The sequence below is a fragment of the Strix aluco genome, chromosome 2 (assembly GCF_031877795.1).
Source record: "Strix aluco isolate bStrAlu1 chromosome 2, bStrAlu1.hap1, whole genome shotgun sequence".
Lineage (NCBI taxonomy): Eukaryota > Metazoa > Chordata > Aves > Strigiformes > Strigidae > Strix > Strix aluco.
Genome location: NC_133932.1, coordinates 37479867 through 37494179, shown reverse-complemented (window position 1 = coordinate 37494179; position 14313 = coordinate 37479867). Strand labels below are relative to the sequence as shown.

At 41.4% G+C, this 14313-nt stretch overlaps 1 protein-coding gene across 1 annotated transcript in view; it reads left to right on the top strand.

Moving 5' to 3' along the window:
* Nucleotides 1-1293: 1293 nt before the first annotated feature.
* The window catches only part of BRWD1 (bromodomain and WD repeat domain containing 1), a 60447-nt gene continuing 47427 nt past the window's right edge, over nucleotides 1294-14313 (top strand). Inside the window, exons 1-12 of the mRNA XM_074814377.1 lie at nucleotides 1294-1524; nucleotides 1705-1763; nucleotides 1974-2003; nucleotides 2188-2247; nucleotides 5395-5545; nucleotides 6846-6944; nucleotides 7498-7658; nucleotides 8262-8483; nucleotides 9202-9302; nucleotides 10842-10912; nucleotides 12065-12165; nucleotides 13510-13550. Coding sequence (XP_074670478.1) covers nucleotides 1461-1524; nucleotides 1705-1763; nucleotides 1974-2003; nucleotides 2188-2247; nucleotides 5395-5545; nucleotides 6846-6944; nucleotides 7498-7658; nucleotides 8262-8483; nucleotides 9202-9302; nucleotides 10842-10912; nucleotides 12065-12165; nucleotides 13510-13550 — 1160 coding nt within the window. The 5' untranslated portion in view covers nucleotides 1294-1460. The remainder of the gene's footprint in view (nucleotides 1525-1704; nucleotides 1764-1973; nucleotides 2004-2187; nucleotides 2248-5394; nucleotides 5546-6845; nucleotides 6945-7497; nucleotides 7659-8261; nucleotides 8484-9201; nucleotides 9303-10841; nucleotides 10913-12064; nucleotides 12166-13509; nucleotides 13551-14313) is intronic.

The following is a 14313-nucleotide window of genomic DNA, read 5'->3' as shown; positions in this document are numbered from 1 at the left end:
ACACACATATTTCTACAGTGATACGTAAAAATATTTTACTTCAGAAGTTCTAAAAATGCATACCAAGCCACCACAGGTGAGAATGGAAAAAGGAAGGAACAGCTCACCAGTATTGCCATTGCTCTATTTGCATTAGAATTCATGCAGGGCAGAGGTGAGAAACGCCTGTAGGAAGGGAAAAAAAATCCTCCATAAACAGTCTCCCAGCGCCCGGGGTGGGGCAGAGGTGGTGCTGGCACCCGTTGGCCGAGAGGTAGCACCGGGCACCGGGGCAGAGCTGCTGGTTTTGGGAAGGTGATGCCGGTGAACCGATGCCTTCCTGGGGAGGGGAGATGCCAGTCCCCAAACCGAGGTTTAGGACAGCCGAGGCACCCCCAAGCATCGCGCCCACGGGCCTCGGTGGCTCAGGAGGCAACCTCTCCGCCCGGGGCGCGAGGACATCTGCCTCGTGTGGCAAGCTGGAGCCAAAAGGCGACCGATCGTGTGTGAAAACACTGGTGACGCGGTGGTTGCAAACGCACTTGAGGAGCTGCTGCCCGAGCCGCGCGCGGCGTCCGCTCCCTCCCGCCCGGCCCCGCAGCCGCCCCTTGGCGCCTGACCGCGGACTGCAGCGCGTCCCCGCCGGGCCCCGGCCCGGCGGCGCTGAGGGCCGCGGAAGGCCTGGCCGGGGCGGCGGCCCCCGGGGCGACCGGCGGCAGCTGCGGGACTCGCATCTCCGGCCCGGCGGGCCCGCGCGCTCCCGGCCCTCAACGGCCACCCGGCCGCGCCGCGCGCCCCGGAACGCGCCGCCAGCACCGCCCCCCCGCCCTCACGGAGTAGCCCCGCCCACCAGCGCCGTCACCTCTCGCCTTCCGCGCGCGATCCTTCCGCGCCGGGGCCTCTCGTTCCGCCACGGCGCGTCTTCTCCCCTCCCTGCCCCCGTCTGCCCCCCCTTTCCCCCCACTCCGCACGTTTCCCGGGGCCACACGCGCACCCTCTCCCGCCGGTCCCCGGACGCCCGGGACGGGGACTACTTTTTCCCTCCGCCCTCCCCCGGGCGTGCCCGGCGCAGGTGGCAGCAGCGGCGGCGCCGTGGCCGGTGGCGCGACGGCGATGGCGGCGGCGCCGACGAGGCTGCGCTAGAGCCAGCGCGGGGGGGGGGGAGGGGAGGGGAGGGGAGGGGAGGGGAGCCGGAGCGCGAGCGCGAGCCAGGCGTCCGGCGGGGGGCGGGGGCGGCTCGCGCCCGCGCGCGGAGGAGAGGGGAGGGGAGGAGGGAGGAGGGAGGAGGGGGAGGGGGGGGCGGCGGGCCGGCGGCGGGGGGGGGGGGCGGCGCTGACAGGGCTATGCCGAGCCGGGCCCTGCCCGCGCCAGGCGCTGCCTGAGCCCTAATCCCTGCCCGGGCAGCAACGGCCGCCGCCAGCAGCGACTGTGCCGAGCGAGCGAGCGAGTGAGCGAGCGGCAGCCGCCGGGCTGGGGCCGCCATGGCTGAGCCCCCGGCCTCCTCCAACTCCGGCGGCGGCGTGTCCCTGCCGCTCATTGAATCAGGTAAAACCGCCGGGGCGCGAGCGGCCGCGGGCCAGGGCGAGAGCTACCGCCGGTGCCGCCGCCGCTCCCTGCCGCCATCTTCCTGAGCGTGATTATGAATTACAGTCACTCCGGGGGCTCCCCCCCCCCGCCCCAGCCAGCCCCGGACTCATCCCCCGTCTCTCCCCGTGTCTCTTGCAGAGCTCTACTTCCTCATAGCCCGGTTCCTGACCACCGGGCCCTGCAGGAGGGCGCTGAAGGTGAGTACGGGGGCGCCGCACACTCACCTGGGCGCACAGGCTCCGACCCCCTGGCCGGTGGCTGCCGCAAGGAGGATTGAAGGGGAGGTGTGAACAGCCGGTCCCCCCATTCCTCCTCCCCCTCCCGAGCCCGTTTGCGGCAGCAGCCGCTTGAGAAGCGGGAGGCGTGCTCGTCCCTAACTCTGTATTTTTTTTCCCTTTTCTCTGCAGGTGCTGGTGCAGGAGCTGGAGCAGCACCAGGTCTGTGTAGGCTCGGATGAAATCATCTCTCTTGCTGTAGTCGAAAGTTTACTTTACAAGTCATTCAAGTTTCTTCCACTCCCATGTCTCAACTTTTTCCCCTCAACACACATTGTTTTGGATGTGATCTATCCTTCCTTCCCCTTTAACCACTTTTTTTTTTTTTTTTTTCCCCTCCACTTAGTTGCTTCCTAAAAGGTTGGATTGGCAAGGAAATGAGCATTATAGAAGTTACGAAGAATTGGTGAGACTTGTTTTTTTTAAAAAACTTCTAATTAGGATGATAACACTGATGTTAGGCACTTCACCCTTAGAAGTAGGCCCAAAGCTTTACCTTGCAGTTTCATTCCGGCTCTATTAAGGCATTGGAGTTATTTTGGAAAAGGCCTTTAATTTCTTTACATTAGACTAACAAAAACACAAGTGGTGTTTTAAATTGAGGATATTGTTTACATAGCAGAGGTGGAGCTTGGCGTTGTGCATTGGTACATGCCACTGCCTACATATAGGAAAGAACCAATCTGAAGCAAGGTTTCATTTCAGAGGTTCATGAGCAGGCTTGTTAAGCGCGTTTTGATTTGACGGTATTTATTTTCTGGTTGGCTTCCTTCATCAGTCCCCTTCAACAGATTAGGAAATGAAATCGCCGTTCAGAAATCAAGGGTTGGCAGTTCTGGTGCCTAGGAGTATGCTTTTTATCTCTGGCTACTCACTGATCATAGCTTTGTTTTCTAAATATGAGACAGGAGTGATCTCTCGATAGCACGTACTTTATGCCTTCCACAGCTGATGTTGTTTGCTCTAAATGTTTGAACTTATATCCATTTTGGAATGGAAAGCTGCCTTGGTGTTTTATTTTACTGCTTCTTAAATGGCAAAGTATATTTGGCAGTTGAATCTTGTGAAGTGATGGCCTGGTGGCATCTGCTCGGTGTGGTTTTATCCTGCTTTATTGTAGTTGATCTTGTTTTCTTTAAACAGATGTTTATTCTTGCTTTTTTCCCCCTAAGATTCAGGCTTTCTAGGTTAATTGAATTCTCCCTTACCCATAGGTTTGTGTATTGTTATAGTTAAATCCCCTTGTCCAACACTTGAAGATCTCAGAATGATATTTGCATAGAAAAGGAACGAAATTTTCTTAATTATTTAAGTGCTGCTTAAAATGATAAACTGGATTCCATTTCTTCTACTTGGCAGTGTGGTCAGTTGAGCAAATGAGGTTTTAAATTAATGTTTTAAGTCACTAAAAAGCATAGTCTTGCTAAACAGGAATACTTTCAAGCTCTGACTTGAATTCAGCAAACATGAAAGTAGCATTAAGTTTAAAAAGGAGTGTTTGGGGTTTTTTTCTGACCCCAGTTCTTCTGGCAAAAAGTGGCAGTGTTGGGAGATGTCACATGTCCATTCTTCAGACTTCAGTACAGTTTTTTTTAACTGTGTTTATTATGCATATATAGTTGTCAGATTAATTCTTTAGTATGTGCTGCTGCTTCTTTTTCCTACACAATTTAAAAGAAATCTCTCCATAGGGTAATAGTGTTTCAGAATATCCAGATTAATCTTCTGAAGGTTTTAGTTTCTGCTTTTGAGGGGCTTTGGGAACCTCTTGTCCCGCTGGTCTAACTCTGAATTTGCAGAGATCACAGACAAATCCAGTCATGTGGTGCAATTCTTTCTCTTTGTTCATCATGGAATTGGAGCAAGACTTTAAAATAACTGTTCCTTCCAAAATCTGAGTAAAACTACATAAAAAGGAAATGAATAGCAAGGTTTTGTATGCATGCTTCTATTGCAGATTGCATTTGGGATATATACTTTCTGATGATGGCATGCAAACAAAATGGTTTATAATGCTTGGCATAAAGTATGCTGAGCTTTCTGTCCTAAATGTTGTGGCTGGTACTGCTCTATACTGACTCAAGAGACAAAATTTATAAAGAAGTGATGGAAAAGTGCATTTTATAATCTTTGGACTGCCAAATATATTTCTCATAATCAACCTGAAGCATCTGATGAGCTGATTTGCTTGAATATATTTGGCTGTGTGGTGATGTTAACTGTTTTACTGATATTACCACCTCCCCACCTGCCCAGGAATACCACCTATGCCCCTGCAAGCTTTATACATTACTTTGGTTTTTATTATTAAAACAAGTATTAGGCTATGGCTTAAATCGTGTGTTCGCAATACTCAGTGTGTGTTTGGGCAACTTTTTGTTGAACAGATCTTACATGACAGCATGTGGTATTTTTATTCCCACTGTTCTGATGATGAGATCAGCCTTGCCAGGACTTTCCTTATCTAAGTTCAGTCAGCTAAGGGAATGCAGGCTAAGGGAATAGCATCATAAGCGTGAGCTAGTTCTGCCTACATTCTGAGCGACGTGGGCAAGAGGCCACATACCTGTGTTGGTGTGGCCCTCTGCCTCTCCTGGATGTCTTGGCTGGGAATAGTCTGGCTGCTGAAGTAGCAGTGTGGCTTCTGGGTCTAACTGGTTTTTACGTGGCCAGATCAGAGAGTGGAGTAAGCATGGGGCTGTTTGTGCCTGCTGATTCAGACCTCCCCAATAGTTCAAATTTATGATTCTGATGGTTTGCTTTACTCGAGTCTGTGGAAACTCTGCTTTGCATATTTAACTTCTGCATTATTGTGATTTGCTTTATAGTTAGATAAGGATTTTTTTTCATTGAATTCCCAGAAAGAAGAGGGGGAGCAAAATAATCAAAAACCACACACATCTGTTCTTGACTGAAAGATCTGAGTGTATGTGTGGGTGTATTTTTTTTAGATTGTTAGATGTAGATAGTATGAGATCCTTCCTGAATGGACTATGACTGTTTTGATCCTTTTGGTTTAAGGAAGTAGGGCAGCCTTATGCTATGTAGTACTGGTTCTTCAAGGAAACTATTTCCACAGAGATTGTACTCAAACCTACTAGTTTGAAGTTTACTGAACAAGAACTGTGCGACTGAAGTACTAGTCGCATAAATTCCTGTGCTTGATTACAACAAAATTCTCCGTGATCTTGTTATGAGCATTTGAATTTTATTTTTTCTTTTCAATAAAAATAGTTGGGTGAATGGGGCGAAGACACTCATTGTAGGGTGCCACACAAATGGGTGCCATACGTGTCAATATTGCAGGCTTTCAGTAGTAAAATACTGATGTGCAGTAAGTAATTTTACTGCAGTTATTTTTACTACAGCTCTCCTGTTCTTGGAGAGTACTCGCTGAATTTACTAGATCAGAGCTTAACAGAATTGGTTTTGTTTAGTGACTTGAATTTAAAAATATTTAAACGGTGTTTAGGACATCTATGAATATTGATGCTTTTAGATTCATCTGTTCTGGATGTACCATATATATTTTTAAAACTTACATTTCTGTCAGGTGCTGTCCAACAAACATGTGGCTCCAGACCATTTGTTACAAATTTGCAAGCGTATTGGCCCTATACTGGACAAGGAGATACCACCCAGCATTTCGAGAGTGAATTCCTTACTTGGTGCAGGGAGACAGTCATTGTTACGTACAGCAAAAGGTATGGTTTGTTCATTATTTGAAATGGGTATGATACATTTTCATAAGTACATGGTGAAGACTTTTGGAATACTTAGAAGTGGTGAGCTTTCACCAGAGTTGGCACCCACTACTTCTGTGCTGTGTTTAATCAACCAAAACACCAGTGATCTGCATATTAAGGGTACAGCTATAGATTGATTGTTATGAGGAGAAGATTTTAAGTTGCATCACAAGAATTACTGTTACTCTTGAGTGCTGAGGCTGGTGAACATGGCCAGTTTTTAGTGTTACTGCAATATAATGAATCATCAGGACACAGGTGCTACTTCTCTAACATCTCCGGACACTCCCAGTAGTATATTGGCCCATGCTGGTTTTGAATGCAGTAGCTCTTGTGCTTGGTTGAGTGCAAATGTGAGGCCAGTTTTCTGAAAGTTTTCTTGGTTAATGCAAATAGCATCAAAATAAGTACTTGTGAGTTCTGTAGATACGCAGGAAGAAAGTCCTTGCACGTAACTTAAAGGGAATGGTTGGCAATGCATAAGCACATACTTTATTTGATAGAGTCGACTTTAGTTTTAGACTTGATCTCTTTGAATGTTTCTGGGAGGGAGGTGTTCACGTGTTTGTATGAAGTTCTGTTGGATAGGTAGATGCTGTGATGTGGGACTGGTTTGTGGGATGCCATTGTGCTTTCAGTTATCTGTCCTAACTGCTTTAAAGGATGCACACTGGATGACAGTGACGGTTCTATCCTGAAAATTAGGATTGCAATTATTTCAGAATGCATGTGTCAAAATAACTGTCAGCGTGGTAATTTTTTTTTTTTTTAAGAATCACAGAATTGTCAGGTTGGGACCTCTTGAGATCATCTAGCTAAATAATTTTATACTAATAAATATTCAATAAATATTTCTAATACTCATGAATAAATACTTATGAAAATGTTAAAAATCTTAAATGCTTTACATTAAGAGTGAATAGGAAAAATTCAGTCGAAAAGTTCGCTTTTGTGTTATGTGAACTGCAGGGGCATCATCATTTAGAAGGAATTTCAAAGTTTGGTGGTTGGTTTTGCTGGGTTTTTTTCCTCCTTTTCTTACTATATTAAATGGATTTTTCTCTCCTCTGATGCTACACTGTTTGTGAAAAGTACTGGGGCATTTGTTCCTGTTTTTTTCAATAGGAACAATTGTTTGAATACTGTGTTTGAGACCACTTATAGATACGTTCTTTACTGTGTTTTGGAACTGCAGCTCTCTTGGTGTTTTTAACATATAGTTGCATACTTACATAACTTCAACCATTTGGTTTTAAAGATTGCAGGAACACTGTTTGGAAGGGCTCTGCGTTTGCTGCTCTTCATAGAGGAAGACCTCCTGAAATGCCTGTGAACTATGGCACACCACCGAATCTTGGTAAGCTCTTCTCAACACTAATCACTGCTGCTGTGAGCACACGATGTGTATCTTGATACTGGAACGCTGAAAACTGCACCTCAGAACTGGGTCTGGAGGCTTACCTGGAGAACGCCGTATGACTTGACTGGAGTTATGTACTGGGTACAGAAGTCTGCTCACAGCACTAGAGAGACAGTAGCCTCTAGACGACATCTTTTTCTTTTATAAAGCCCCTGTATCAGGTAGATAAACGTGCAGAAAATACAAATCATTCTGCTTTGGATAGAACTCTTGTATGATTTAAGGTATAGAAAGCCAAGGGAAAATAAAGATAACATTTACCACTTCTATTTAGAGACTGAAGTTTTGATTGGATCAAGTTTAAAATACTGTCTTGGTTTTATACATAGAAAAAATTGGAAATACAAAAAAACCTGACTTCATGATATCTGAAAGTCACTTTTATTAAGTCCTTAAGTAACATATTTATGAAAGTTAAACAAAATAATGTTTTAGAATAGACCTGTTTTAAACATCAGTATGTTCAATCTTTGATTTCTTTGTGTTCTAGTGGAAGTACATCGAGCAAAACAATTAACTGGATATGCAAAGTTCAGTACTTCATTTCCAGGAAGTATGTATCAGCATGTCAAGATGCACAGACGGATTCTTGGCCATCTTTCTTCTGTATATTGTGTTGCATTCGATAGGACTGGACATAGAATATTTACTGTGAGTTGATGAAATAGATCCAAATCTGAATATTCTAGATTGATGGAAGGAAAAGAACTTGAAATACATGTTATGCTAAAACTTCTGGAGGTAGATATCAGTAGTGTTAAAATGTAGCTGATTAGCTCCGTTGCTGTGCTCAAGTAGAATACTTTGACCTAACTAAAGGTTGGAACCATGCAAGAAATTGTTGTACTTAGTATCTGGTCAGGTGTTGACACTGACGTGGGTGTTTTATGCAGTGATGTAGTTGGATGTTAAGCATGTTTCATACTCTTTATGAAGTGGCAGAGGAGAGATTGCTTTTACAGAACAGTACTTTCATTGACCCTTGCCATTGCTGTAAGGAATCCCCTCAAACTTATTCCAGACTGTTTGCATTCTGTGGTACAGATCTGTGGTGATTGCAGTGTAATCCTGAACCGTAAGTTAACATTTTGGTTTTTTTAATGTTGGTCAAATGACTTTATTTCTTTCAGTTTAAGTAGCATGTACAGTTTTAAATAGAAGTGTAATTTACCAAGCTGTGGAAAAACATAGTTAGGTTCTTTAAAGGAATGTCTTTGAAAATCCTTGCTGAGCGTAATAAATATTTCTTTCTAGGGCTCAGATGACTGTTTGGTAAAGATTTGGTCAACTCATAATGGCAGATTATTTGCCACATTACGAGGACATTCAGCAGAGATTTCTGACATGGCTGTCAATTATGAAAACACTATGATTGCAGCTGGAAGCTGTGATAAAATGATCAGAGTGTGGTGTCTGAGAACTTGTGCACCAGTTGCGGTCCTCCATGGACACACAGGGTCCATTACCTCATTACAGGTATTTTTTTTTTTAATTGTTTCTTTATATTGAAGAATGAAGAATATAGGTGGATTATAAGGAGCAGCCAGCCCACGAAACTCAAAGATAAGTTTCGGTGGACAGTGTGGTATGGAAAGTTTGAAGGTGTTTTAATCGAATAGTAGAAAACAAGAAATAATTTGGGCAAAAAAAAGATGCTGTGGTACCTAATTTGAAAAGTTAAGATTCTGCTTTAGTAGTAGGATTTAGATTGAGGGGACACCCTAAGATTAGCTAGTTATCATATTGGTAAGAAGTAACCAGTTTTCTTGGTTGCTTATTGAAATTGCAAAACACAGTTACATGAATGCTCTACACCAGTAGAGCCTTCTGTCTTTGCGTTACAACTTCTTGAAAAGGAAGATTAGTGCCTTATTTTCTGTTTGTGAAGAAAAGTACTTTGTGGTTGCTGTTAGTAGGTTAAGAAGTAACTTGCCAAGTGTACATCTTACTTTTTCATGTCCAGGTGCAAGGACCTGATGTTGCATGGACCACAGTAATATATCTCATATACCATAGGGCATAGGAGATACTATTTTGTAAACATTAAAAGTGACAGCTATCAAGAACTGCTTTAGGAGTTTTAATTGAAAAATCCAAAATAAATCAAGGTTTTAGTTAACACTTTTAGAAGTTCATAAAACAGTTTTTAAATATCTCTTCTTGTACGTGTCTGATCTTACTTTCTTCTCTTCAGTTTAGTCCAATGGTGAAAGGGTCCATGCGATACATGGTCTCTACTGGTGCAGATGGAACTGTTTGTTTCTGGCAATGGGACACAGAGTCCATGAAATTCAAGTATGTAAATGAGTTGCTGATTAACTCCATGCCATACTATGCTTGATTAAAAATAAGTCAAGTGCTTTTAGCACTTTGATTTTTTTGTGATAATGAAAGTGTTGTGGAAATAATCTATTATGTAATTATTTTAAAGCACCATCACTAACTATATCCTTTACAAATATATGTTATTCCGTTGTCCTGGGAGATTAATTGGGAAATATATTAACTCTTTACTACACTAAAAGTAGAAATATAGGACAGCTAGAACTGCTGCAAATATAAATACGTTGGAACAGTATGACAAAGCTCTTTGTTTGTGTTGAGTTTTCAACAGTCCTGTAGTTTTAGGATGTCTCTTAAAGAGCTTGCGTGCAGCGCATGTTCAGGATAGTTTTTAAATGTTCTGTATGTGATTGCTGTTTATCTGTACAAAAAAACCAGATTATTACTGGGAAGAAGAGATCTGAGGTGATCAGTCTGTATCTAGTATTGTGCCATGTAATGGTAGTTGGTATAAAACAATCCATTTTACATTACAGCAGCTAGTTAAAAAAAATCAGTACTTAAAGCAGATGATGATTTTGCTTTTTAATTCAAACTTGTGATCTTAAGGTAGTAAAATTGCAGCAAAAACTATCGAAGGCGTAGATTCATCTGAAGAATCTTTTAGGGCTGTAAATTACAGGAGGAGAGTGTTTAAACTGGATCCTTAATTATTCTCCTAAAATTAATTTAGAGGACTGTATGAGATGTAACTATTGTTTAAAATAGTTTAAGCATGGACTTAAATTGGTTTAAGCATTGGTAGGTCTCAAAGCATTCTTAGGATTTGAATCTCTGTACTGTGTATCATATAAACATGAGACATATTCTTAGATTCAAAGTGTCAACATTCCTTTGATAAACAGAAAAGCAGTAGAATAATAAGCTTTGTAGGTTTCCACTCAGAAATGGCACAGTTTGCTGCATTTCTCCATAATGTAGTTCTCAACAGCAACTTTCTGTGAGGTTATGGCCATGTCAGCTGCAAGAGCATGTACATGACTTGCAGAACAGGAAACCAGTCTTAAATCACTGTGTGCACAGTGTTGCAAAACTTTTACTTCTATAAAATTTTATGATTTTGCACAGCATTCTGTAGTAATGGTATTTGGTAGGCCTTATTTCATGTACTGTTGGTGGTTTGTAATGTGAGGGCAAGAGTTCAGTGCTTCGTGGATATGTTAAAGAGGGGGTTAATCATACTTCCCGAAGGATGAGAGAGAATAAACAATCTTTGACATGTCATGTTATCCTTGCTAGGTAACAGCATCTTACAGAAAAAGTCATAAGCTCTGTGGGCTTCAAATATCATTTGTGTATGTGTGATTAGTAATTTTGAAAAGTAAACCTTATTGCTCATCCTCCTGCACAAGACTTACAGATGTTACTCGATGTATTTAAGAAGTACCTGCTATGTAGATGTTTGAAGAAACATACTTCTATGTTTTGAAATGTTGATAAAAGCGAAGTTTTGCGTGGTGTGTCCTGTTTCAAGCATCTTTTCTTTTTAAGCAATCGGCCGGTGAAATTCACAGAGAAACCTCGGCCAGGGGTTCAGATGCTTTGTTCCTCGTTCAGTGTAGGTAAGTCATGTACAGATTGAGTTTAGCATTGTAATTTCTCTTCTTTACTCATAAGTAGTTATTGAAATACTCTGGTTGTGATGGCTTTGAAATACACAAAAACAGCAGCTGTGTAGTAAATAATTGTATATACGTGTATTGTTAGCCTATGACATAAGTAATAAGACTTGCCTTAGCTAACAGTGCAAGACTGTGTGATACTGTTTTCCTTTTGCCATTGGTGAGTTTACAGAAGTAAAAGTCACCTGATGCTTGTTTACTTTTTATCCAACTTTACTGTTTTTTTGTTTAATCCCTTAGTATAATGTCAGGGACTTGCAAAATTATGTCAACAGCAGTCGAAGTGGTTACTGCCAATAGTAGAAGCTCCTCATTCTGTGCCAGTTGTATGTAGGGATAGCCATAAAGATTCCTTCTTTCTTAAGAATGCACAAATGTATCTATAAACGTGCTTCACTTCTGCCTTGTAGTCTTCTTTCATTCTGAACATGTGGGTGACTTCTGGGAAGGCTTACTGGTACCAGATAGCATGAATATTAGAAGAAACCTGGGAATTTCAGAAATAAAATACAAATCAAAGTGTATCTTGTTAACATTGTTAGGATATAGCCCTGGGTTGTTTTGGGGTTTGGGGTTTTTTGAGGTTTTGTTTGGTTGTTGGTTTTTTGTTTTTTTTTTTTTTCTTTTTTTTGACAGGTGCCAAGAGGCAGGTCTTAGTATTGCTGCCACCACAGCTAAATACTGGTGTACTTACACTGGTTTACTTATGCTTCTGCCTAGTTCTGAAGTAATTCATGTGCCACAAATGAAACATGCTACAGTGAAAGTCTATTGACAATTCTGATGATGAGTAGCCATATTCCCAATAATCGGAGGCTTCTGCGCACAATTAGTTCCTGTTAGATGTTTCAGCATTCCCTTAGTTACATATTTTAAAAACTTTGTGGCACTGAGTATGACTATTAATTTTTACTGTGGCTGAGAGCTCTCTGAAGCAAGAGGGAGATTTCCTTCCACATCTGTATATCAGTGGAAGAGCATAAAAACCGTGACACTCTTCAGATTATTTTTTTTAAACTAGGCATCTGAGAAATGTTGGTGATCTGTTTTAATTTCTTATGCAACAGCTTAATTATTGCTTGATTTTTACAGGAGGTATGTTTTTAGCAACTGGCAGCACTGACCATGTCATCAGGATGTATTTTTTTGGCTCTGAAACACCTGAGAAAATAGCTGAGTTGGAAAGTCATGCTGTAAGTAAGATTGTTAAATTTAATAATTAGTCACTTCAGGCACTATTGAAGTTACAAGTTAATGTTAGTGGGTTTGTAGCAATGTTCTTTTATTGAATATTTTTAGAACTTCTGCAGAATTTCAGCCAGTCATCTCAATGTGAGTTGACCATTTTAAAGGCTGGAATGTATTAAGATGATACTTAGAATTCTGTCTTTTCAGCTGGATGTCATACATTTCTCTAATTTTAAAGCATGTGGTTTATTCAGTTGCTTCTCTCCGATGCAAGTGTGCCTAGCCACCCACATATTATGTGCTGTATACAGGAAGTACATGGGCTGAGCATGTGGATTTCATTACTCAAGTTATTTACCATTTTGACACCTCTTGTGTTAAATCTTTAAATACGACTGAGTTTCCAGAATTTTACTTCTGTTCATCTTAACCATTATTCATGTCTTCAGGGCAAGCTGTTTTATACTTCCTAAGTAGTAAGTCAGTTTGCTAGTTCAGTGTTGTTTTGCCATGTGCTTTATGTAATGTGTGCTCTCTGTGATTTACTTGCTTTCTTGATGTAACTGATACCTGTTAGGAAAAGAACTTCTTAGATAAAATACTCTAACTTTTTATTTGCGTACCTTGGTCTAGCAGACTGTTGTCTTCTAAGGAATCTAAGGGAAATTTGGCTTACATTCATGTGCTGAAGGTTGAGTCACTTTTTTCAGCACTCAATGCACAAAGAATCTGCAGTTTTGAGAAATTAGATTTGGTTGAACCCTTAAAGCTCTTTCAGGGACAGCTCTTAAAATAGTCATCTTCATTTTCTTTGCCTTAATATGTTTTCTTTAATACCGAATCTGACTTTAACCATTTGTGTTAGTGATAAGCCTTGATCAATAAGTATTTTCTATGTAGAGAAGACTTTCAGCTCTGAAGATAAACTGAGTGTGCTATCTGCTTTTCCTGTAGTTTTTATTGTGATAAAAATGAAAATTGTGTATTTCTTTAAGGAATGTGTAAGTAGGAGTGGGAACAACATTCCTCTCAGTGGTAGCTGGCTTAGGATATTGGAAATATATATTCAAACATGAGTTAATTGGCTGCCAAATTATTAATGGGCAGTTATTTCATCTGTCAATCCTTCAAATTTAATTTGGACTTTTTTTTGGAAAACTTGCATTTTAAATGCATTAATGGTTAGTGAATTCTGGTAAGTATTTGTTGGACTTGGTTCACCTTGCAGTTAAAACTGCTAGAAACTATGCAGTTTTTCCTTTGTTTCAGATTTTACGAAGCTCAGAGTTGTCAAAATTGTACTTCTGTTTAAAAATGTAATTTCTAACAAACTGCGCTTTTTCTTACAGGACAAAGTTGACAGCATTCAGTTTTCTAACAGTGGTGATAGGTATGTTGAAAGATGCTCAAATGTGAACAAATAATACATTATTTTGGCGCTAAGAACGTATCATTGTTCTCACCTGGGGGTTTCCAGTAAGGAAATTTTACTTATTTAGAACTCAAGGGGAAATTTGGCCTAATCCAGGAGAGCTTTTCGAACAGTCTTTGGACTGGCTGGGTTTTTATTTGCCTGAAGGAATGTTACCACTTTTTAACGTACCCAATGTATTCATGGCTTTGTAAATGTCCTCTTGCCCCTCCTTTCCTTTCAGTTTCAGGCAGTATTGTTTCAAAATAGGAAATGGGAAGATGCAATGCAAATGGTCAAAAATAAGTTTTAATATTTTTCATTTTCTTCTAGCCTACTGTTATTTTTTTAAGGAAATGGATTTGACAGAATCTTACAGCTGATTTGTGGGGGAGGGGAAGCGTTGTGTAAACTCCATTTGTAAAATTTTACCCATACTTTCAGTACAGAATGGAGTCAAAAATTGATCTCTGATTGGCCCATCACTAATGAAGATGGGAATTTTACCCTTCAGGGTAGACTTACATCTGCAACCATAAGTTGCAGCTTTATTTTTATTGTGTTTTTTCTCTTGAAAGCCAGATAACTGTGACTAAGAACACTAATAATCTACATTCAGTTTGGAAGTTGTAGTTGTCTTCCCTTTAAATGTGTTTTTCTACAATTACACTTGTATTTGGGGCCATCACATTGCACTGGTCCATCCATGTTGCCTGCATGGATCACTTTTCAATGCAGTACC